At 43.6% G+C, this 26,160-nt stretch overlaps 1 protein-coding gene across 1 annotated transcript in view; it reads right to left on the bottom strand.

The window, feature by feature from the left end:
• Positions 1-18,304, bottom strand: part of C5H1orf87 (chromosome 5 C1orf87 homolog) — a 69,988-nt gene extending 51,684 nt beyond the window's left edge. Inside the window, exons 1-2 of the mRNA XM_070267599.1 lie at positions 18,237-18,304; positions 1,655-1,889 (exon numbers count right to left, since the gene is read on the bottom strand). Of these exons, the coding sequence (XP_070123700.1) occupies positions 1,655-1,889; positions 18,237-18,304 (303 nt within the window). The remainder of the gene's footprint in view (positions 1-1,654; positions 1,890-18,236) is intronic.
• Positions 18,305-26,160: the final 7,856 nt, after the last annotated feature.

Genomic DNA, 26,160 nt, shown 5'->3' with positions numbered 1-26,160 from the left:
TAATGCCATCACGTGTCAGTTCTGAGTGTGACTCTCACAGCCATTAAAGATGAGCTTAGGACGAACTTTCTGAAGCCCTGGGAGAATTCTTGATGTGAAGTGAATTGAGTAGGATAACAAAGAGAATATACATAATGACTCTCATTCTATATCTATGCATGGAGGAAAGAAGAGAAAAAAATATACCACTATTTTTCCTTGGTTGAGTTTTATTTTCTTTGTATTTATAGTCTCTTCCATTTCCCAAAATTTTTACATGAATATGTAATATTTTACAATTAAAAAGATCAATACAAATTTTAAGAAGAAAACCTGGGTAAACATCTTGTCTTGCACACCTGTGAGTCACTTTAACTTTTCTGAGCCTCAGTTTTATTGTCTACTCCATAGTGATAGAAATAATGCTGGCGCCTACCTCACAGGGTTAGTCCAAAGGAGCAAATGACAACATTTACCTGGAAGCCATCAGTGAATAATAAAGCGTTTTACACCTATTGTTATTACCAAGATGTTATTACCAAGATCATCCTTGGGGAGTAACAACAAAAAATAAGTTAATGCCAGAGTCAAAATTGGGTCAAAACTCAGAGGTCTTTAGGAGTTCATAATAGATTATTTCATCCTTGCAGATGCACTAAGTCCTGTTCCAACCAGGCCCTAAATTCAAGGTCTCGTTACGGAAAAGCTGAAAGAACACACATTAACTGGGGATCAGGAAAGGCTGTGCCACAGACACTTGGGGAAGTCACTTTTCTTCTGGACCCTAGTGTTCAAATGAAACCTGCAGAATGGCCTGAGGTCTGTTAACCACCCAAATTATGATCTTTGCAGAGTTCTTACAAGCAAAGACCACAATCCATAGGCTTTTATTTTCTCATAGAAGTAAAGACTAGGTAGTATCTGAGTGATTTTGAAATGGCTACTAAAATTGTAAACTAAAAATAATTATGCTGGTGTTTACTGCAGAATCTAATTCAGTATTCCTCTAAAATATCTGTCTGTCACTTAATGCTTGGCAGCACTGCAAAATTCCTATGCTATGTATCTGTTTAACTGCAATTTCAGCAAATTCTGGAAATGGCACTTTGTTATCAAAGAATCATTAGTTTTGTCTTGATTTGGATCCAGTTTTCAATTGCTGCTATTCTTGCTTTTTAATTAAAAATTACTAATCATTTAGATTCATCATAATCAAGTTAGCTTGTTGTGGGTTGTTTGGTCGTTTCTTGACAGAGCGCAGTGATACATATTTCTGTCAAGGTAGTTTCGGGCTGATAATTTTTTGATATCTAGATATGGCGGCATTGTACTTTGAAAATAAATGATCTCCTCCTGTAATGTTAAAGCAGACAGACCCTCCACGTCGCACATACCCCATGTTTGCACGTACGGCAACACATCACTGTGTGACTGTGACTAAGTGAGCCACAGACAGAGCAGGTCGACCAACTCGATCGGTGGTCAGCAAAGACGCAACATACAAAAGACCTCAAAGTTTATTTTCAGATTGAAAAATAATTGATTCTAATTCTATCTTATGCATAATATATTAATTACCAACAGCACAAGTGTATGTTGGTGTGAATCTGTGTTTCCAACCTAACTGAATTTTCCTAGTCAATTCCCAAGAAAAATTCAGGTATTTGTCACTCACTTTGCCATCCAGAAATCTGCCACTGAGTGCTCCTGTCAGGAGTTTCTGGTTGTTCTCTGGTTTCTGGTTCTTCTCCGAGTGCTTGCTCTCTTCCACATCAGCTGGGTTGTGATCAGCCTGATGATCAGTGGGATTAGTAGAAGCTGAGGGGTCTCTGCTCACCTGCCCTGCATCACGAGTCACGGACTTCTGGAGCGCTGTTTGAGTTGCTGCCTTCAAGTTCTCATACTCCTCACTGTGAAGACAGAGTTTCACACGTTGTTACTCCCAGTGCTGACTCTGCATGCAGTATGCTGGCCTAAGAAACGGAAGGTATTTGTCTGGCAGCGTGCACAGCAGTAACTCCGCGTGGTGGATGGAGACACAAACGTTGATTATTTACCTACCGGTCATTTACTGTAGAGAGACCATGTTATCATCTTCTCAGGCTTTATCATCCTGACCCTCTTCCTCATCCTCATATAGGTCATCTATTTGTCTGCTCCAAACCCTCAGTGTAAGCAACAGCAGAGTCAGAAGTCGACCCGGAAGCTTATCGCACGCCTTACTTACAAGTCTAACAGCTACTCCAGTGTTTGCAACCAGAAAAGGGAGAAAGTCAACACGGCTGGCCAGCTCCAGCTCTGCCCTCGTCTCCTCAACTGCCCCCCTGCAGACTTTCTGTCCTCTCAGTAGTCCCTCATTTAAGTTTAATATTAAACAGGGAAAAGAAAATGAGAAAAAACTGTGGAAGTCATTCAAAGAAATGCAAACAATAAACAAAACTCTAAAAATTATTCAACCTTATTTAATAAGTGAAGACTTACAAGTCAAAACAATTACAAGGTACCATTTTAAATGTGGAAAACTTTATTGAAAATAGGAAACAAATGCTAATGGCCACATAAAAGGATATAATTAATATCGTGGGTGGCCTGACGAAACATATTGAGTCAGGAAGTTGAAACACTTTAAGCTAGCAAATCAATTTTTAAGAATGTCTATTATGGGGAAAAGTGCAGAAAATGAAAAATTAAAAACTCTAAATATTTAATAATAAGTGGATATGTTGAATATTTCATTTTATGTTCATAAGATAGAATGTATAGAGCCATTAAAATAGGAATAATTTCAATGACACAAGAAAATGTCCAGTTATACAAATAAGTGAGAACATAATCGCATGCATGTAATACATGTGTTTGCATGTGAGAGTCACGGTGTATCTAGAAGGAAACATACAGAAATGAACAGTAAGCACCTCTGGGGAGTAGAACTCAGGATACTATATTATATTATATCATGTTATATTTTGTAAAACTGTTATTCAAAAATATTTATATGAGAAAATATTATTTTATAATTAGGGAAAAAAATTCAAAATAACTATGCTTGGTGCCTAGAAGGCATTCTATAAATTCTAGCTGTTACTATTGATACAGTGGAAAGGATTAATTTTAAAGCACGTCATATTATCTGAGAATAAATCAATTGCTCTAATAATTATTGATTTGAAGAAGGCCAAACCATAGGCAAAGATTTGAATGTATATATACTTTTTACAGTAAGCCTCTTGGTCGTGGTAGCATGAGAAGGAAGGAAGGCCTAGGAAAGACTCTGAGGAACGCCTACATTTACAGAGGAAAGAAGAGCCCTGAAAAGATATTTGGAAGAAATTCTCAGTAAGGCAGAAGGGAAATCAGGATTGTGGGGTTTTGGCAGCAAAGTGAAGGGTTATTTCCAGAGAGAGGGCGTAGTCAATGGCATTAGGTCCTCCTGAGAAAGGTAAGCTCTTAAAAGCACCCACTGAGTTAAGCCATGAGGATGTCATCAGGAATCTGGATGAAGGGAGCTTCAGTAGGGTAATAGAGGCGGATGCCAGACTGAAGGGGGTTGAGGAAAGAGAGGGGGCAAGAAGATGAAGGCAAGTATGAAGACCTCTGTGAAGAAGTTTGGCTACAAGAGGTGAGAGAGATGGGGTGGTGGCTGGAGTGAGAGGTGGGCTGTGCTGTCATCACGTGGAAAGAGAGTCTGAGCTTTAACACACTTAAATGCCAATGGAGAGGAACTACTGAACCAGAGAAGAGGAGAGGGTGTCGCTGACAACACGAGACGAACCTGGACGAAGTGAGACAGGGTGTCGTTGAGAGGACAGAGGCAGAGACGAAGCCTCAGGGTAGTGTAGCAGGGAGACGGGTGAGGATGTAGGCAAATTTATCTGTACACTTGGTGACAGGGTATTGATCAACTCGCTGACAGCTTGGATTTTCTCTGATGTTACAGGGTACGGTTACCTGTTGGTTCTCAAGGGGCAAGTGATGGGGAAGAAAGTCTGAATTAAGGGCAGATGGTTTGAAATAGCTGCCACGAAAAGTGGAAGAGAGCTAACCAGAGAAAGAAGGAAGGCTGGCTGAGCGTAACTGACTGGCCAGTGAAGGCTGGAGACCACGATTTTGTGGCATCAGTCTGAGAGGGTGCCTGCTCTCCTCTACGATTGCCCAGTGGCCCTTGTGGAGATGCAGAGAAGCAGGCAGTGGGGCTCATCCAGGGTTGGGGCTTTGCCAGACAGGTGCAGCCGAATGACAATGGAGCAAGATGGGAATATTAGAAGAAGAATGTCTATTTAACAAGTAGTTCCTGCAATGAGAGAAGACACACAACACAGGGTCCTTGACCTCAAGAAATTTCATTTCATTTGGCTGTCCAAAAGTAACACAAATAATAAAGTTAACAACTGGTACATACTTGCTTCTAGAAGTCAGACAGCTAGCTTTTGGATAGTGGTTACCTTCTAGGGGAGGCCCAGAAGGGAATGCCAAGGGGCTTCGGGGATGTCCGTACTATTTTGTTTTTTGATCTTGGTGTTTTTTGCATGGGTATATCATGTTTGCGAAAACTCAGAGAAAGTATACTTAAGACGTGCACTTTTATGTATGTATATAGATAGATAGATAGATTTCTATAAAGTTTTCATAGAAATTGGTGTAAAATTTACATAAATTATATGAAACATACCTAATTAGCATATAAATAAACGTCAAGTGAATATTGAAAAGAATAGAGCTATTTGAAGTTCATAAGAAAGAGAAATAACTATAGTCTGCAATGGTTGCAAAAATAATGGTACTACCGAGCTTTTAACTACATGACAGTCATATTATAGCCATTTACATACAGTGGTTTATTTAATATTCAGATTAACCCTATAGGGAGATGCTTAAATTATTCTTATTTTAGGATGAAAGAATTAAGGCTCAGAGAGTGCATGTGTTTTGTCCAATTCTACACAGCTTTTCAGTTGTGGAGCCAGAATTTAAACCCAAGTCTACCTGCTTGCACCTGTGTTCCTTGTGCCAGGAGTCAGGAAAGGATCTGTGGAAGCTGGGATTGTGAGAGGAATGGAAAGTCAAGGAGCAGGCAACCCAAGCAGGAGGTGTGGGATTTGAAGGGAAAATGGACAGAGAGTCAACTCCTCTGGATGAAGGCAAGGAGACGCACCCTCCTTGCTTTCAGCACCTTCAAGACACTTTTGTGGGCAGTCTCAGGGCAGAATCACCCAAGAAATATGAACTGTATCTACCCGTCCGCTAAAACAGCCGCAGTAGATATAAAACCAAAAATAACCTGTTAAATCTGTTCAAAGTAAAAGCTGCTTTTTTAAAAAGACGTACATAGCACTTTAAAATTATCATGGAAATGACTGCCCAGCTGAGAAATGGTGTGTGTCTGTTGCCAGCACAGACAATTCATCAACACAGGTAGGTGGTTATGCTGTCCACAGGCTCGTGGTTCTTTCCTCCATCCTGTGTGCTATCTACCTGCAGTACTGAAAATAGAAAGCTGTCATTTCCAAAGAAGGAAAAAAATGCCATCAACACCACGTTGGAAGCAAGACACAGCAAGCTTCCTGGCACATGCGCCTGCCCTCGGCCGCTGCTCGCAGGGGCGCTGTGACGAGTCTAGTGTCATCCAGGAGCCACCGGATTAGGAAGGTTCCTGTGTTTCTGGCTGACAAATAGACGAGGACAAAACTGTCCAGTGTTCCCTCTCTCGCACTGGGCTCTTCCTGCAGACCAGCCCTTCAGTGCCACCCTTCACGAGAGCGCAGAGTCTCAGGGTCGGAAAGGAATATTGTGAGGGCATCTAGTAGCATACTAGGCCCAGAGCAAAGTAGCGCTCCCCCGCTGGCCCCACCTCCACTTAACTCCAGCTCCCCAGACCTCACACTTGATTTGGATTCCACCCCTGCCTGGAACATCAACTCTCAGATGGAGACCCAGGATACTTAGCAAAAAGGTCACCAGATGCCATCTTAAAGGTCTGCCAGCCTTGGCAGCGGCTCGATGCCACCAATTTCCAACTGTGCACCACCTAACAGGCCCCAAACACTCTGGGGAAGACAGCCCAGAGTGTGCCAGTGCAGTGAACGGGGATCTAATTTCAGTAAATGGAAGCGTGCTCTTGTTTGGAAGTAATAACAGATGATCAACACAACCAGTCTTTTCTTTTTAAAAAAGACAACAACAAAATAAAAAATAAAATGAGGAGGAGAGCGCAGCTGAAAATCTCACCAAAACCCATGGGGAGCTGAGATGAAGCCTGTGCTAATGTGACATGTATTACTGTGCTGAAGTGTGAGGGTTTTCTTCTTTTCCTTTTATGCCATGGAGTCATATAAACCAATAACACCATGAGTTATTATAATAAAAATTTAGTCTTCAGAAAGATGTTAAAAGTACCTTAACTCCCAGACCTATGTTCGAATCATTTCTTTGTCATTGAGATTATACAAGCTAATGTTCTAAATGCTTATGTGTCAGCTACCCCATATAAATCCTTTCATGTTATCCTAATAATCCTGAAAAGTAGGCATTATTATCACCATTGTTCAGATGATGAAACGGATGCTCAGAGAGGCTGAGTAAATCGCCCAAGGTCACTTTGTTAGTAAGTGGAGGTCCAGGACTCACACAGGATCTGTATGGCTCACAGCATATGCTCCTTTCTCTACATTACTCCTCAGTTTTACCCCGTAATATACAAACTGTCTATCTTAAACAACAGAATTTTGATTCTCTTTTAAAATGTTAATAAAAAATACCATATGTAAAGGCATCTAGTCCGTCTTCTCACCTAGACATGAAGTCCTTCTGCAGAACACCTATGTGGCCACCATTCAGCTTTGGTTTGTAAACTTCCCAGGGACAAGGAATCATTGCATTCCCAAAGTTGATCCCAAGGTATCCCATTTCTTCCTTTATAACATTGAGCCACATTTTGACATCAATGAAAATAATCAGTTTATTTTTCATAACATTTACACTACACTATGTCACAGAATAAAAATAATTTCTCAAATTAGGGACATTTGTCTACAAAATTAGCAACCAATTCCATCAGCAATTGTTCTTTGGCAGGACGTACTTTTAACGTATGGGAATGATACCCCAACAGACCTGCTCTTCTGCAACCTGCTTCTCTTAGACGCAGCTCTGCAGCAGTAGATGCATTCACACCATGGATGTTTTCTTCTATCTGACGTGTCTCTGAGCTCTGCATCACCACCTTCCTAGCTGAGGTCTTAGTGGGCACCAATCTACTCATGTCTTCAGACTGTGTTGTCTCCAGTTCGTAAAAATAATGTGAGGGCCAGCCCCACAGCCTAGTGATTCAGTTTGGTGTGCTCTGCTTCAGAGGCCCAGGTTCAGTTCCTGGGCACAGACCTACACCACTTGTCAATGGCCATGCTGTGGCAGTGACCCACACACAAAATAGAGGAAGATTGGCTCAGATGTTAACTCAGGGCAAATCTTCATCAGCGAAAAAACAAAAAGTGTGATAACTGAAAAGACAGAGTATGTAAAAAGAGATATGGGACCATAGAGGAATTTCACACCAAATCTGCTTAAGGTGGGTGGAAATGGCTCCATGAAGGAATTGAAATACAAAGTGGAGTTGAAAGAGAAAATAAGAGGTGGAAAAATATTCCGGAAAGGATGAAGGGCTTCTTCTTGAAGAAGATGACAGTGATTTCTAAACTTTGATCCTCAGACCACCTAAGGGGGGTCATAATCATGCAGGGTCTGGATCATAAAACAGATACTGGGATCACTCTGAACTCATTTAACTAGAATTTCTGAAAACAGGACAAGAAAATTTGTATTCTTAGCAAACATTTCAGGCGATTCCCATGTACACTAAAGTTTGAGAAACAATAACATAGCAAATGAAAAAGGAAGTTTTTTTCCCATAATTGTGCAGAATTCACCCATAATTTCAGGCATCAGTATAGTGGTTAAGGACATGGACCACCTGTTCCTCAGGCCTGATTTTGAACCCTAGCCCCCAACACAACTTGCTGTTTGACTTTGGTAAGTTACTTCACATCTCTGACTTTCATTTCTCATCCATGAGATTAGAAAAATAATACTTATCAAGATAGGTGTATAGAATATTTAGCACTGAGCCTGGTTGTCAGTCAGCCCTTGACAGACGTAATTCCGTGTCAGTCACAAGGTAAAGCGCTGTCTCCCTCATCATGCAAGGACAGCCTGGATGCTCTTTGCTTTTGACCCCAAACCTGTCTTTATTGATAGGCAAAACTAAAGCTCAAAAGATCAAAGTTTTGTAGCACACAGGAACTGAAAAAAATCTATTTAAATAGGTAAAAAGAGAGATGGTTAACATAACCCATCCCACAACATTGTTATTTACTAAAAACAGTAAATGTAAGTTCTAGAAATCACCCACTTTGAAAAACAAAGTAGATTAATTAGTATTAAAAATCTGCTGTGATAAAGCACAATTGTTTGGAATCACTTTCCTTAATTTTACAGAAAGAAACAAAACATTTTTGCATCACAATGTCCTCAGGCAGGTCACACCCAGGAGCTCTGGGTGTGATTTCCAATCTCTGCACCAGCCTTCACAGGCTGAGTTCAAGGCCCTTTGCGCTTGCACTCTCTCCTGCGTTGCTTTCACAAGTGGAAGCAAAATGATTGTGCAACTGCCTGGCCCTTCGCCAGTTATCTCAGTGCTTTAAGGCACAGTTTCTAAGCCAGGTCTCCTGTCCACACTGAGACAAGGCAGCTCAAACAGTCCTCTTCTCTCTGTGCCCCCCAGGGTACATCCACATGATCTATGGGAGTGGGGAGCAATAATTATCGCTATGCTATTTTGTTTAATTATGTTGAGTTAAATCGAGAGTATATACAATAAAGAGATCATGGATTTTAAAAGTGTATTATCAAAAGGAGGGAGGGATGAACAGACGAAGCACAGAAGATTTTTAGGGCTGTGAAACCACCCTGTATGACACTATAATGATTGACACATGTCATTATACATTTGTCCAAACTCATAGAACACACACCATCAAGAGTGAAGCCTAATGTGAACTATGGACTCTGGGTGATAATGCCATGTCCCCGTAGGGTCATCAGTTGTAACAAACTCACCACTCTAGTAGGGATGTTGATAACGGGGGAGGCTGTGCATGTGGGGAAAGGAGGTATATGTGAAATATCTGTGCCTTCCTCTCAACTTTGCTGTGAACCTAAAACTGCTCTAAAAAAAAGTCCTAAAAAAAATGTGCTATACAAACACAAATCTGTGCTTTCTCAAAATTGTAAGTCGTTAAATTAAATGTGGCAAGGCATTATATTATCTCTTTATAGAAATTTTTCATATATATATATATATATACACATATATACACACAGGAACTTATGTTTTGTTTTGCTTTTAAACCAAACTAGGATTATACAGTTTCATAATCTTTTAAAAATTTTCCAGTCGACAATATAATGTGGATATCTCTACACATCAATACTTATGTCTCTGCAAGAACATTTTAATATCTAAACAGTATTTCATCATATAAATATGAGAGCTTATTTAACTATATTATATTTAACTATATTATAATAATGTATTATATTACTTTATTTATATAATTATATAATTAATTTATATTTTATTTATATTATTTTATTATAATTTATTATATTATTTATTATCATTATATATACTTAACTACATTACAGTACTATATTGTTGGACATTTATTGTTCCCAAATTTTTACTAATTTAAATATTGCTGTTCTGCTGGGCGTGTTTCTTTGCTCCTAGCTCCTTGCCTCCACCTCCATCCCAGGAAGCTGACCTGTGTGCGCTGGTCAGCTGGTCAGCTCTCATGTCCTCTTATTCCAGCTGGCTCTGGCCAACGAGTAGCCCTGCCAGTTGGTGACTCTCTGCCTGCAAGGTTATCTAAGCTATTTGTGTCTCTTGCCCAAAGATCACTACTTCTCTCAAGGCAGCCTGAGCTACCGAAGGCTCCCTCCTCGGTGACATTCCCCACCTCTCACCTCTGCAGACTGAGGGCTGGTGACCCTCGCAGCTGCAGCCCGTGATTCCTGCACTATGCCTCGCAGGTCTCCTGTTCCTGTACCAAATCCTCCTCGAGGTATCCTAATCAGAGTTATGTAATCTGGTTCCTATTGACCCCAGACTTTTATATTCTTGTATAAATTTTTGAAACCAAACCATTATATCCACCCATAATTATTTCCACAGACTTGATCCATAGATGGAGATTTTATGCCACAGCACGTGCCCTTCTTTTTCTTTTTTTCTTAGAGGGGAAGATTCGCCCTAAGCTAACATCTGTTGCCAACCTTCCTCCGTTTTTTCTTCCTTTCACCCTGGCAAAGCCCCAGTACATAGTTGTATGTAGCTGTAAGTTCTTCTGTGTGAGCCACGGTCACAGCACAGCTACTGACAGACGAGTGGTGTGGTTCCGTGCCCAGGAACCGAACCCGGGCTGCTGAAGCGGAGCATGCTGGACTGTAACCACTAGGCCATCAGGGCTGGCTCAGCACATGCACTTTTAGGGCTTTTGATAAGTATACTTAAAATCATTGCATATGAATTCTCTTTTTTTCTAAATCCTCCTCACCCCTGTAATTTCCATTATAAAACATTTCCAATTTGGTAGAAAAGACTCTCTTATTGCTGTTTAAATTGCTTTCATTACCACTGAGGTTGAACTCCCCATCCCCACATAGCCAGTGTTCATTTCTATTTCTTCTCTCATGAATTGCCTGTCTAGATCTTTTGTCAATTTTTGAAACTGGGCTGCTCATCTTTTTACTATTGATTTATAAGAGCTCTTTATACATTAAGAGGATTAATTTTTTCCCTGTCGTATAAATTGTAAATAGTGTTTTGTTTTCTGCCTTTTACTTTTTATTATATTTTTTGAAAGACAGAATTGTGAGTGGTAAAGTAAAAACATTTACCTCCTGGTCTCAATATTTAGGACCAGCGGGCACCCATTTTTAGAGCATCAGTCTGGAGCTCGCTCACATGATGCCACGCTCTCTTCCTTAAAGCTTCATGCCACATCTTGTGCTACAGGCATGTGTGCAGAACAGTGTTTCATGGTTCTTTATACTCCTCACAGTGCCTGTCATCATCATATCAATAAACCCACTGTCCAAGATTAATAAAGGAACAACCTAATGCAGTGGAAAGGGCGTGATGCTGGCGCATTACTTCATCACTTTGAACCTGTGAAAATGGAGATAATAGTTGTTTTCCAGCATCATTCTGTTTTAAGGAGAGGTTGAGTTCATGGATATTAAGATATTATGTAGATTATATAGCAAGAAAAGCAATAAACAAGATAAAGTATTATGATTAGTTATTTTTTAAAAAAATGGATAAGTAGGGCAGTTGAATTTTTAAATCATGGTTAATCTGGGTTTAAAATAGGGACTATCACTGGTCATTGCTATCGCCTCCTGCCCAGATCACCATTATGACTCCCTAACAGTCTCTCTCTTTTCACTCATGTCTTTCCAAGTCTATCCTCCACACAGTGGCCAGAATCATCTTTCAGAAAGCATAAATTTGATTATACCCCCTGCTGCTCTCAATTTTCCAGCAGCTTCCATTCTACGTAGAACAAACCCAAAGTTGCTACCATGGCCAACACAGCCTGAAATTGGAGCCTGCTGGCCTCTCTGACCCCATTTCTCCCCTTTGTTCACGCAGCTTCACCAATGCCAGCTTCCTCGCTCCTCCTTCAACACACCAAGAGGCTTTACATCGGCTGTTCCCTCCGCCCAGAGTGCTTTCCTCAGATGTTCACACAGTTTACTCTCTGTGGAGGCACAAGGATGGCACACTTGTGGTCGCTTGGTGTAGGCTGGACCTCATGGACAGGAAGCACCAGCTACACAGCTGCCCTCATCTCTGGGCACTGTGCTCCCAGAACGGGATGCTGTCCCACTTTTTACGAAACAAGCATGAGGTTGTACAAAAAGATCTGCTTGGGCTCCAGGTGGTTGGCTTAGGTGCCTTCTGTTTGTAGCAGTTGCTGGGAAAGTCAGAAGCCCAGTATCTGGAGAACTCGGGCCCACTGGAAGGTGCGGCTCTTCTTCTGGGGCAGGAGAGGGAGGAAGAAACTACTAGGTTTACAGACAGTTGAAATCTGGTGACCAGGTCCCCCGGGATGGAGTCTGAGCCAGTCTTGGCCGGCTCACTGCTAGCTAACCATGCACAGTTCTGGCTACTTGTCTCCAAGCATTCTTAGCCCAAACATCACGTGCTCAGAGAGGCCTTCTGGGGACACCCCTTGTGACTCGATGTAACCTTATCACCCTCCTCTCTGTTTGATCCTTGCACTATCCTCACTTGAACGTCCTCGTTTATCTGTTTGTCGTGTGTCTCCCATCACCAGAATGTTAGGTGCACTGGTGTAGCCCCGAGGCTTGGCACTCAGTAGGCGCTCAATTACTGTTTATGGAAAGGATTTTGATGGAATTTCAGATTTGTGTTAATTTCTAAAACTGTTGATATTAACAGTTTAAAAAAGTTCTAAGACAAGTCAACAAGAATGTATTAATATGAAAGGCTTTGAGGAATTAATAAATGACAGAATATGGGCTGCAGGAAAGTCACACGGGAAAATGTTAGAACTTTATATTTCTTGGCTATAAATGTCAATGTACATTATTACAAATATTTGCTACCCTTTCCCATAAAAACTCGCAGTCAGTGTCCCTTGAGCTTAAAAATGCTGTTCCACCAGTGATGTAACCATGGAAGAAGTGCTTTGGGTCAGTGATTCTCAGAATTGAAAGCAACTATAGAGGCCAACTTTGTTCACAAGAAGCACCTCTACTCATAGGAGTTTCTTGAAATGGACTCAATTCTTCTTCTATTTAATAACTCAATCCCTGGATTCTATAAATGTTCCCCTAGGCCACATTTCACAGCTTGGATCTTCTTTATAGCCATACTTTTAGTGCCCAAACCTTTATTGTGCCAGGACGTCTCCTAAAATGTGGCACCCAGAGTGCAGCTCAGTGCTGCATAGGTGACATGTCCAGTTCTGAGGACAGTGGGCCTCCCATGTCTCTTTATCTGGACTCCCTGGGCTCATGTGGAGCTCAGACACAAGTGTAAGAGGAAACATTCCTTTTCATCTTGTACTTTAATCTCTACTACCACCACACACCGGCCACCAAATGTGGGGGTGTTTCTCTCCACCAAGCAATTCTCCAACACCACCTGGGTGTCCAACAATTCAATTCAGTTCTGACGCTATCTACCTGGAGTTAGCACAACCCCACAGGTTAAGGGCTCAGTCCCATAAGACTGCCTCACTCCCTTCAGGTGTGAAAGTTCAGGTTATCTGTGCTTCTGGACCAGCTGGCTATAAGTCAACGTTCCATGGCCCCTCATTGGGTTTGAGTAATTTGCTAGAGCAGCTCACAGAATTCAGGAAAACAGTTTACTTAATAGGTTACTCATTTATTATAAAAGGATATAGCTCAGGAACAGCCAAATGGAAGAGATGTGTAGGAAAGCTATGTGGGAAGGGCACAGAGCTTCCTTGCCCTCTCTGGGTGCACCATCCTCCCAGCATACAGACATGTTCATCAACCTGGAAGCTCTCTGAACCCCTTACTTTTGAGATTTTTATGGAGGTTTCACATAGGCATTCTCATCACTAACTCAATCTCCAACCCATATTCCCTTCCCTGAGGATGGGGGTGGGGCTGAAAACTCTAAGCCTTTAATCATGGCTTGGTCTTTCTGGTGACCAGTGTCCAGCCTGAAGCCATCCAGGAGCCCACTGAGAGTGTCCTCCTTGAGACAAATGACATCCCATCACCCAGGAAATTCCAAGGACTTGGGAGCTCTGTGCCAGGAAAGGGCTCAGAGGCTCACATTAGAACAAAAGATGCTCCCAGTGCTCTTATCTCTCAGGAAACTGCAGGGGTGTCAGGAGCTCCACGCAGGTACTGGGAGCAGACAACAATATATATAGATATATTTTCAATCATTTCGTAACAAGTAAAACCTAAACATTTATTCCATATAGTCATTCATTTATAGTCCTATCTAAAGAAAGACTCTGCATATCCCTCTGCTGATTCCATTTGTTGGTTTTAGTTCATTTTCCTGCCAAGGCTCCCCAATCTACTACCTAGATGTTCACTGAAGGGATTTGTCTGTCTTCCTTCAGTTATGGATTAAAACATGTTGACTGAGAATAGGGTTACACACAAATCCTCTCAACTCCACACCTCCAACACATGTTTACATCCACTGCTCAGTCACCACCACGTTGGTACATGACCCATCCTAATACCATTCAGTCCAGAATTCTCTGCCTCGTTTCAAGACTTCATGAGAAAAATGTGCCTAATGACTTATTGAAACCAACAAACAATATGTCTTCGTCATTCCCTTTACTTCGACGGCAGTTACCTCACTAATAGAGAAATGGGACCAGTTTGGCATTATTTGTTTTTAGTTAACATGTACCAACCGTTAGTGACCATCATTTCTGCTTTTTGTTTCACAACTAATATATTTAATTCTTTGGCCTTCAATTTTGCCAGAGTTGTTGACAAGCATCAAGTTCTGTGGTTTTATTACCCATTTTTTTCTCCCTTTAGAAAATGAGAATATTTGTCTCCTGTCACTTGTCATATCTTCTTCTCAATGAGCTATTGAGAATCCCTCAGGAGGGTTCCATAGGAACATCTGCACGGTTTTTCAGCAAAAGGCACCTTGAGACTTAGGTTTAAAGTAAATATTTTCTAGATCCTTACTTTCTCTGCATCAATGCTGCTCTAATTAATTTATTAGGCTTTCAACACGTGCAAGACTTCGTACTCAATGCTGAGGGTACAATGTTGCACCTAGAATTTACAGTGAAATGGGGAGACAGGAATGCATAGGAAGTCTTCGTAGAGTGTGGCAATCCCTAAGGGTGCTGTGGGAACCCATGGGGGCACAGGCAGACCTGGGGCTGGTGGTGGCGGCACCTGGTTCAATTTGCACTTTAGAAAGATGACGCTGCCCGTACGTGAGAATTGGATTTCTCAAACTGTAAGGTGGCATAGGAACCAGATAACGTGCAGATTCTGACTCAATATGCCTGGAGACGGGCCTGAAGTTCTGCATTTCCGACAAGCTCCAGGTGGTCCAGGACTACACTTTGAGGAGCAAGGCTTTAGAGAGTGGACTGGAGAACACAAGGCTCAGAGGCGGGGAGCGGGGTTGGGAGGCTGGTGCAGTGACAAGAAGGAAGGTGATGGCAGCACAAACTGGGGCACTAGCTTCCCTCTCTGAGTCTGCAAACAGATCTCTTTCCTGAAAAATACGCATATTCCATAGGTATTGAGTATTCTCCCTTCATCTGTCGATAACTGTATAGGCTGAGTTAGGGGAAGAGGAGGGAGCTTGACCCAGTCTTGGTTCTTAATAACTGGCCTCCTTTAAGCCCACACAGGCCTCAGTTGTCTCATCTCATGCATAAGATAGCAGGCTGGCTGTTATGGCTGAATTGTGTCCCCCTGAACTTAGCATGTTGAAGTCCTAACCCCCAGCACCTCAGAATGCGACGTTATTTGGAAATAGGGTGACTGCACATATAATTAGTTAAGATGAGGTCATGCTGAGTAGGATGGACCCCTGATCTAATTGTCTGGTGTCCTTATAAAAAGGGGGATTTGCACACGGACACCCATGCAGGGACACTGCCATGCAAAGCTTAACTTTATGCTGCCACAAACAAGGAACTGCCAGAAGGAAGGAGGGAGAGTGGGAGAGAAAGACCCTTCGCGGGCACCTTCTGAGGAGGGAGCACAGGTCTCGATCTCCAACTTCCAGCCTCCAGAACTGTGAGGCAAGGAATTGCTATTGGTCCAATCGTCCAGTTTGCTGTTCTTTGAGACAGTGGCCCTAGCAAACTAACATACCAGTTTATCCCGAAGATCACTCTCCAGTCTGACACACTATTCAATCTTCTCCACACACCCCACAGGAAGTCCGAGCTGAATGTCGTTACACAGCAAGATTCCTCTTTTTCCAACCATTATCCATTAATTTGTGATTTTTATTTTTAATTCAGATCTTCCTTTTAGAGATTTCTTCCTTTTTTGGCTTTTACTTATATTTCTTATGCCTATTTACCAGTAAATGGGCTCAATGGATTCAATCCAAAGAAAATACCTTCTTGAGAACCCAGCTGACAGGCGTAGACAAGGAGCTGACTGAAACGCTCTGGGGCCAGATTGTCGGGCATGCATGGCAGGACAGTGCTGAGTCTGTGGCCACCTCAGCAGAAGAAGCCTTTGAGAATTATTTATGTTTGAACCATACAGGAGCATTTTGGCAAAGCATGGTAGTTGCCCTGTGTCATTCAAGCAACAGTAACCTCAAGCCCATAGAAAACAGAAGCAACCTGCCAACATAAAACAGTTGTTTTTTCACAGTGTCATAGGAAAAACAAAGCTGTGTCTTTTATTTCATAATTCATGTGACTGATTTAATGTCTTCTTTTATTTCCTGGATTCTGAGGTTTAAAGAGTAAAGAGGGGAAAAAGGCACCTCCTTACAAGACACAGGAAACTTTTCCCTCCTTAAAAGCACAGGATGCTTCCCCTACACACTTTTTTAGGAACTTTTAGACTCTGATTTCCCTGGCAAAAGGAAGGGGTTGGGATATAAGGGACTGAGCAACACGCTCAGAGAGGAGTGGAATTAGTCGGAGAGACACATCGTCTTCCTGGGAAAAGGAGAACTAGGCGGAGTTTCCCAACGGATCTTAGTGGCTGCTCATGACAGTGACCAGGGCCTGACATGGGATCTCGCAATAGTCGCTTATCACAGCATCTTAGCTCCTCATCTACAAAACACAGACAACCTACCTCCTGGCATAGAAGGTAAAAGGATCAGCAAGTATTCCATGGAAAGGGATTTGACTTTCCAACAACGTCCTGTATTCGTGGAAAGATGCACTCTAACAGCAGCAGAGCTATTTGAGAAGCACGTTGAGTGTCCTACCAGGCACGGGAAAGGTGTTTTGCCTACTGCTTCTCCTTTGATCCTCACAACAACCCCGTTAGATGCATGTCTTTTATGCCCACCTGATAGATGTGGAATCTGAGGCCAGAGATGTTAATAAACTTTCTCAGTGTCAAAAGACCAGGAAGGCACAGAGCCAGGATTCAAACTCACATCTCTCAGCCATGTAGGGATCCCAAATGAGTGACCCAGGGTCTGCAAAGCCCAGCTCCTGTGTGGCAGCCAATGTCACTGGCTGGTTGTAGCGCTCACTTTGGAACCTCCTGGGGCCGACACTACTGATGGCCAGGAGGTCAAAGTGATTTGCCCATAGAAGGCTGTGCTCCAGAACCTGGTCCTGATGGCCTCACCTTCAGAGATCCTGATTTAATAGGTCTTGGGTTAGACCGCAAATCTTTCCTTTTAAGGACCCTCCAGGTGGCATCCACTGCTTTCTGCCCTCATGTCCAGTGTGGCCTGATCTCCTTTGTCTGTCTACCTGGGCTGTGTGTTTCTGAAATATAGGAAAGCACCTAGGAAATCATTTTAAGAGGGAAAGGCAAATATCGACTCGTTGCTAGTTACGGGATGTCTACTAGATGAAAAGCAGCTCTAGTACCTTCTTTTTCTCTCGTGAACCACCTCAACTCTGGAAGGGAGAGCCTGTCACACCCTCCTGTGACACACATTAGTGAATTTTAGAGATATATGAATGTCCTCCCCTGAATGTGACTGATGAGCTTAGGGAAGGAAGAAAGATCTGCAGTCCCGCTCTGAGAAGCCTCTGACTGGAGGAGCACTGGATAAGAACGAAGTAGGTAAGAATCTTAGCTATGATCAGTCACCAGTCCTACTCCTTTAATTCACAACAAATTGTCTAACAACCTTCCTTCCTCCCTCTCCAAAAGTTCTGCCACGTGGTAGATTACAAACCCGACGAGGAGAAGCAGCAACACTCCACTAAGGCTTATAAACGTCGCAATGCTTACTTTTCCCGTCTATTTGGGAAATCAGCCCAAGTTATTAAAGAGAGAATGGGGAACTGTAAAGATGAAAAATATCAGGAAAACAGTGCATATGGAAGTTATCAAGACCCTTTTACTTCTACTGTTACATCTTAATGACTTAATTTTCCACGGATGACATTTTCAAAATGTAAATTTCTAGATTAAAAAAACCCCAAAACTTCATTATCATCCAAGCAAAATAGATATTTTTCAAATAGCGAAGTTACGTCTTTGGCTTCTCCGCAAGGTATCGAAAGTGTTTACTTCCGATGATTTTCACCACCACCTCAGGCATTGCGTCTGGCACACGGGGTGTCTTCCAAACTGAATACACGATTCTCCTCAAAGCTTCTTCAAACCTTGAGGGGGACAAGAAGGAGGCCTCTCCTCTCAGTGGGCAGCTGCAGCATCCTTGCCAACAGCAACAACGACAATATGGCAAGACCAGGCACTTTCCTACAGTGCAGCTCCCTGAACAGCCACTGCAGCGGAGCGACGGCTCCATCGCCGCCTTCGTCTTACATTGAGGGAGCAGGCATAACGTAGCTGAGCAACCTACTCCATTCCACACAACCGGAAACTTACTCCATTCCACACAACCAGAAACTGGCGGCTCTGGAGTCCCACCTAAGAAGTCTGCAAGCTGGTCTACTGAGCCACTTAGTGACTGGACTATCCTGACATCAGATGGCATTCTTGTGAGGTCAGAAAGGAAATTAGAACTTAGTAGGACATTTGAGGATGTTATAGTCAGCTCTGATGCTCAGTTTCCCCTTTCATGAAAGCGGAATCATTCTGGTTCTGCTCTTGGGGACTTGGGGTGAATCCAATGAGATAATGCATCTGAAGGAGCGTTGCACTTAGGAAAGAGGAATTCTTGTTATCACTGATCTGTTTCTGCAACAGGCCAATGAGTCTAAACTTGAGATCCAGCGCTAGGTAAGCCCTGGGTGTTTAAACAGGTCTGATGCCAAGGGGAATTCAGAAGTTCTGTAAACCTGGCCCCAGGCTGACCACTCCTTTTCAGAGCCTCTCAGAGCTGGAAAGCCTTTTAGAAATCATTCTAATCCAAATGCTCGCTTTACAGATTGGGACACTGAGGCCCAGAGAGGGTGTGTTACTTGATGAAGGTCACATGGAACTTAAAGAATGGATAGCAGGCTGACACAGTGAGGAAATGGAAAGGTATTGAAGACAAAAGGAACAGAATGAACAAAGGCAGAAAAGTGACCTGTTTCCAGTAAGGTCTGAGAGCTACCCCAGGATTCTTTCCAAGGCCCCAACTCCACTCAGACCCCTGGGCAGATAACCCCATCCAGCTGGACCTGCAACCTCTTTGAAAGCGTCTGGAAACTTCAAAGACCAGAATCTGTGACTGTGGGGGCCCCTCTCTGCCCTGCCCAGCAGCTGTGCACCAGCCCTTCCCAGAGGAGAACAAGGGGAGGTCTTACCACAGAGGAGGCGTTTCCCACCGGGCAGCTCAGGGCACGTCAGTGCTCTTTCCACGAACGACCACAGGCCTGCGGGACCCAAGCCAGGAGGGGATGGGAGCAGAGCAGTCGTGACAGTGATCGACTCCTGGTCACCAAGGATGCAGAGGGTGGTTGCTGGGCGGGACCAGGTTTCCTGGGAGGCGCCCTGGTGTGGCAGGCCGCCAGGGGGCTGAGTGTTTTCTGGAATCTGTGCTCTGGAGCTTCCTCAGAGATCTGGGAGCGTCTTTTCTGAGGTCGATCTTGCTTCCCTGTGTGGTCCTGCTTGCCCTGCCTTCTCCCCTAAGCATCATTCTCTTTATGAGATGCACGTGGTTGGGAATCATACACCTGTGTCTCAAATCCAGCCTCCCCCACTGGTTGGCTTTGGACAGATCCCTTCTTTTCCCTGAGATTCAGTTTCTTCATCTGTAAAATGTGGAAAAATAATAGCATGGACTCGAAGGTAAGTTGGCTACAAAATTAAATAAGAATATTAAAAAGATAATAATTTTGAGAGCTATCCATATGCAGATCCCTTATTTGAGCCAGATCACTATTACCTTATAAGTTAGCAATAACTAATAAAATAATTTTGTTTCTATTTTAAAGATTAAGAAAAACAAGGCTTGGGTGTTGAGAAATTACCCAAGACTCCACAGAGGCAACTGATAGAGCCAAGATGTGAATATACATATCCCAAATATCCAGGCACTATTTATTATGCTGAAAGATTTCAGCAGATATGGGTAAAGGTACTTCAAATCGACTCCAAAATGGGGTTACTATTCCCAGCAGCAGCAGCAGCCCCAGTGTCCACACGCCTTGCCTCCTGGGGGAACCAGAGGGGCGGGAGATGGAGTGGCTGGGCTGGCAAGGAGGCTGCTCCTGGTAGCCAAGGACGCAGATGGCGGTTGCTGGGTGGGACCAGGGGCCTCCAGGTGGACTTGAGTCACCTCCTGGCACCTGCAGCCAGAGAGGGATGATGGCTCAACTCCCTCCAGGCTCCCTCTGTAGTTCTACAGTACAGAGTGCCCTGGGCTCAGGGGAGAGAGGGCATCTCCCTTCTCACTGCTCCAGCCCAGCCTCCCAGATCAGTCTTCCCAAGGGACAGCTCTGTGAAGCCACCTCCTGCAGGCACGTGTCTCCCAGGGCCCCCAGCAGCCGTGGAGGTCAGGGTCCATAGTCTTCTCTGATCTCCAGCTTGTTCTCTCACCACTTCTCCCTGGCTTGCTATACTCTGTCCAACCCAGTCTACTCACTGGCCTGAACCCACCTTTCACTTTACTGCCTTTGTTCATTCTGTTCCTTTTGTCACCAATACCTTTCCGTTTCTTCACTTGTGTCAGCCTGCCATCCATTCTTTAAGTTCCATGTTAAATGGTCAAGAGTATGTACCTTAGAATCAGATACCTTGGGTTTGAATCTTGGTTCTGCTAGTTCCATGTGGTCTTGGGCAAGTCACTTAACATCTTCGTGTCTTAGTTTTCACTTCTACGAAATGAGGACGACTTTTGTGAAGATTGAGTGAGTATGTAAGGAAGGCACTTAGAACAATTCTTGACACATAATGAGCAACATCATCATTATTATAATTATCTGTCAAGAAGCCAGACCAGATCCCCAGTGGTTTCTCTTTCCTCCGTATAATTTGTGGCTTCTTGCTTATGAATGTGTCTTTCTCTGCCTGATAGTATGACTGATTGAGCCGGATGCCATACCCTCCTGGGCCATGCTTGTGGTGGGCTGAATAACGGCCCCTGAAATGTCCACGTCCTAACCCTGGAACCTGGGAACATGGCCTACTATAGCAAAAGGGACTTTGCAGGTGTGATTAAGGTAAGGATCTGGAGATGGAAGATCACCCCAGATTATCCAGGTAGGTCCTAAATGTGATCACAAGTGTCCCCAGGAGAGGGAGGCAGAGGGGGATTTGACTACAGAAGCGGAAGTAGGAGAGGTAACCGTGCGAGCAAGAGGTTAGAGTGACCTGAAGAAGGGGTCATGAGCCAAGGAGCGCAGGTGGCTCCAGAGCTAGAAGAGGCAAGGGGACAGATTCTTCTCAACAGCTTCCAGAGGGACCAGCCCTGCTAAGCAGACCCCCTGACCTTAGCCCAGAGAGTCTGATTTTGGCATCTGGCCTCCAAAACTGTAAGGGGATAAATCTGTGTTGTTATAAACCACCAAGTTTCTGATAATTTATTAGAGCAGCCATAGTAAACTAATGCAATGCTACTGAAGGATTCACTTCTTCACAGAACTGATCACACTCGGGCGTCAGTGGGCCAAGCAGAGTTCTTATAAACGACACATGTTCAGATTGGAGGAAAGGAGGTCTTCTATCTGTTGAGGTTACTAAACTGCCAGGATAAGGTGTTGAGGCTGTTGGCAGATATCTATATCCACACATACTGCCTTGTTTCAGCAGAAGGGGAGGAAGCCAGGGGAGAGCAGAAAGGGGATGAGATCAAAGAGCCTGGATCCAGCTATGCCCGAAGCTTAGGTTCTAGAATTTGCAAACACAGCAGTGATAAATTTCTCTTTTGCTTAAGATATTCAGACATGGGCTTTATTAATCATTACCAAGTATTCCTGACTAGTACAGAGACTCTTAAACTTCATGTTGCTAAAGTTCATATATGGGGTGCAGTTAATAGATGAAAAGGCATTTTAAGTTTCACTCCAAATTCTGTGATAAACTTGAAGGAGTAAATTGATTTTGATCAAGTCAGATATTCTACTTAAGATTGTCCTCTGAGCTTATCTTGACGTAAAGGTTTTATAAAAGCCAACGTGAAACATAAAGACATTGGAGGGAAGCATTGCCTGTGCAGCTCTTCTGTCAGTTTAAAGGCACTCAGTGAAATTTGACATGTTTTTTTCAGACCCAAGGGAACCTCTGCTTTGCTGTTTCCTAGCCAAGTGACCTTGAACAAGCAATTTAACTCTTTTATCTTTAAGGTGGAGACAAACAGTAATTACCCTGAAGATTGCTATCAGGATTAGAGATAACATTCTCAGAGCCCCCCATATGTAATAACTTCCAATAAATTGTATTTTGTTTATAACAATAGCTGTTAAGATTTAGTGAATATTCATTATGTGCGAGACACTGTGCTAAGAGCTTTTCGTTTACTGTCCCATTTAATCTTTGCAACAATCTCATGAAGTAAGGACTATGAGTGTCTCCCCTGTGAGATGAGGAACCTGAGGCTGAGAGGAGGTGACCTGCTCCAGGAGGAGTCGGAGCTGCACTGGTGCGCCTGACTCGGCCAATGCTCCACACTCCTCTATGGATGTCAATTAGCCATTGTCGTTTTGTTTTGTTTTGTTTTGAGGAAGATTAGCCCTGAGCTAACATCTGCTGCCAATCCCCTGAGCTAATATCCGTGCCCATCTTCCTCCACTTTATATGTGGGATGCCTGCCACAGCATGGCTTGCCAAGTGGTGTCTTTGTTTAACAGCCCAAACCGACTAAGACTCTTGGTGGTAAACAGCAGAAACTCCCCTAGAGCCGACTCCAGCAGAAGCGGCGTTTTCATAAAGCCCACGTGCAGGAGTGAGCTCAGGCCTCCGGACGAGTCAGGGATGTGGAGATGAATCTTCTTTTTCTGACCCTTGTCTCTGCTCCATTCTGTGCATCAGCCTCATTTGTGCCTTTCTCTGCCACACATTGGGGTTTTCTGAACCCTCAGACCACAGGAAAGAACATCACCCATCACAATTTGTGGGTTTACATCATTTCCCTTTAAGAGACCAGTAAACCTAGACTTTCCTAGTCACATTTACTAGGGAGAAGAATATGGTCAGCCTAGTTTGGTTGGGAGACATCTGAACCAGTTCATTGTTGCACTGGGGGAAGGGAGATGAGAGCAGAATCACGTACAAAATGGCTGGTAGGAGCCTCGGCTGTGGAGAGACTGTATCCAGAAGCTGTTAGGAGCAGGAGGCAGGTAGAGGTGAATCCGATGGGAGGTTGGATACCTGCCCAAGGTCGTGCAGCAAATGAGAGGAAGAGATGGTGCAGATCGACCCTGTCTGACTCTAAAGCGTTGCATCTTCTCTGGAAGAGTATGGTTTTAACCTCCGTCGTCTAACAAGAGAGGCCTGGAAAACGTGGCTGTAATGGAAGGTCCTGGAGAGTGGCTGCCGAGCAGAGGTTCTAAACCACGGAGATGGTCTGCTGGCCTCTGTCGCCAGCTCATCCTGCCCCAGTTGGTAGGAATCTCCCCTGCTTTTAAGTTTTAATGTCTGTAAATCACAGAATGTCAGGGTTCAAAGGAAGCTCACAAGTTATCTAACCGTTCCTCCACCAGCCAGGTGGGGCGTGGACAGCCTTCACTACGTTCTCTCCCAGTGGTTGGGATGCCCCAAAGAGGCTGTGTGGTGGGAAACTGAAAGCCTTGACTCTGGACCAAAGGCTTGGTTCATTCTCCACTCTGCCGCTGCTCACTCGCTTGTCCTTGCAAATGCCTCGGCATTAGTGCTTGAGCATCCTCATCTGAAATGCAGGATAATAACAATAACTACATGTCATTTCTTCAAAGAAATATTTATTGTGTCCGTATCACGACAGGACCTCTTCCAAGTGTCTTATGTTTATTTATCATCATAATAATTCCACGAGGCATGGGGTATTATTCTCAGTTAAGGAAAGTGAGGCAGAGGGAAGTTGAGTGCATTGTCTACGGTCACACAGCTAGCTAGCGGGGGCTGGGATTAAGCCCGCATTCTGGCTACAGAGCTTGTGCACCACCCACTGTGTCACACCACCTCCCCCTGCTCTTGCAAAGAACAAGTGAGAAAAAATCTGTGAAGCATGTAGCACAGGTCCTGGCACCTGACGTACTCAACAAATATCAATGCCATCACTGCTCTCCTCCTGGCTCTAGCCTTCTTACCACCAGCCACTGAGGCCGAGGACCGCACACCCCTCATTTCTTGCAGGCTGGTGGGAAAAGAGGGGAGCCTGCTCCGTGGCCTGGGAGAGGGACTTGTGTGGACACAGGACTGTTCAACGCCCCGTGCCCCCACTGCTAACTTTGGACCAGTCAGGATAATGTTCCCTCTTTTTAGAGGGAAGTGAGAAAGTGGTTGATAGAAGGAACGCTTTTTGATAACATCCCTAAATGGCTTAAATTGATTTTCTGATAAAACTTACTATATTACTATCACTGATGTATCTATTAAATATTTATTGAGCATAATTTTAAGGCACAGGCTGAGTCGTTGAGGATACAGTGATGAATCAGATTTGAATGTCCCTCTCAAGATTACCAATAGGAGAGAAAAAATATGCTCATAAATAATCATAATGTAGGATATAAAGTAAGAAGAGCTAACAAGAAATAAATATGAAAATACAAAGGAAAGAGAAATTACTGCAGAACAGTGAGATTAGGGAAGATTTCATGGGAGAGTTAGCAAAGGAGGTGGCCCTTGTAAAGACAGATGGTAATTTGACGTGTGAAAAGGGAAGAGCCAATAAGCTAAACAGAGAGAATAACATAAGTAGAGATTTTTTAAAAAGCAAGCAGTTGTGAGATGTGGTCAAGGAATAGTGTCTGGCTCCATCTGGAGAATGGTGGAAACAGCATTAGGAAGGCGAATTTGGGCCCGACTTAGAAGACCTTGGGTGTCAGTTTAGAAAGCAAACGCTACTTTTGAGTAGGACAGAGACGTTTGCGGTCTTACAGGAGGAATGAAATCACCTCACCCACGGTGTCAGTCAGTAGAGTCCAGGTTTTGCTGTGGGAACAGACAGCACGTAAATCTCAGTGGTGTAAGAAAACAAGTCTATTTTAACTCGTGCAAATTCTGCCTTGGATTTGGGCAGTTCTACAGGACAATTATCCCCCATGTGTTGGCTCAGCAATCTGTTCTCTGTGGACCCTGAGGCACCTTCCTTTCAATGCGCTTCCATGATGGCTGCAGCAAGAGAAGAAGGTTCTGGAAGGTTACCCACCTGGAACTTAGCACTTTGTTTTAGAAGCCACACATGCTGCTTCTGCATATAGCTCATTGGCCAGACCAGTGGGCCAGGCCTGACCTGGTGAAAGAGGGGATGAGAAGTGTGGTCTCTGTGTTGCCTGGAGAAGCCCCAGCCGTGTCTCCTACACCCATGCTTCAGAAAAGTCACTACGATTCAGAACAAGATTGTATTCACAAACACAACAGAGATATGTAGGCTTTCTCATATACTATTAACAGAAATTTTCCCGTCTGATGCATTTCCCACTTTCAGATGAAAGAAATGTTGTTTATTGTTTATCCACCCACAGCACATAATGACAGAGACATCTACTTATTTCTGTAGGCCTCTTACCTCTAGAGTAGCATGAACTGCTGTGCACTGTGTGGCGTAGGCTCTGCCCACACACAGCTGATGCCTCGTTTTGCTGCATTTAACTACGTAAACCACGGCTGCCAAGGGAACACCTCCCAGCAGAACATGATGAGAGAAACCCACACTTGAAGAAGGAAGAACATCCACATAACGTAGATACAGTCTCCCATGTGTGACATTAACACATCATGTGTCTCAAAGTGTCTTTTACGTAGAGTAGAACTAGCGCAGTTTAATCAGAAGTGCCTGAGCTCTGGAGTCAGAGAGACAGGTTAGCATCCTAACTCTACGAACAATTGCTCTGTGACTTTGGGCTTCAGTTTCTTCATTTTTAA

Source organism: Equus caballus, chromosome 5, assembly GCF_041296265.1.
Source record: "Equus caballus isolate H_3958 breed thoroughbred chromosome 5, TB-T2T, whole genome shotgun sequence".
Classification (NCBI taxonomy): Eukaryota; Metazoa; Chordata; class Mammalia; order Perissodactyla; family Equidae; genus Equus; species Equus caballus.
Note: the sequence above shows the minus strand (reverse complement) of the source record. Positions and strands in the feature narration are given on the sequence as shown.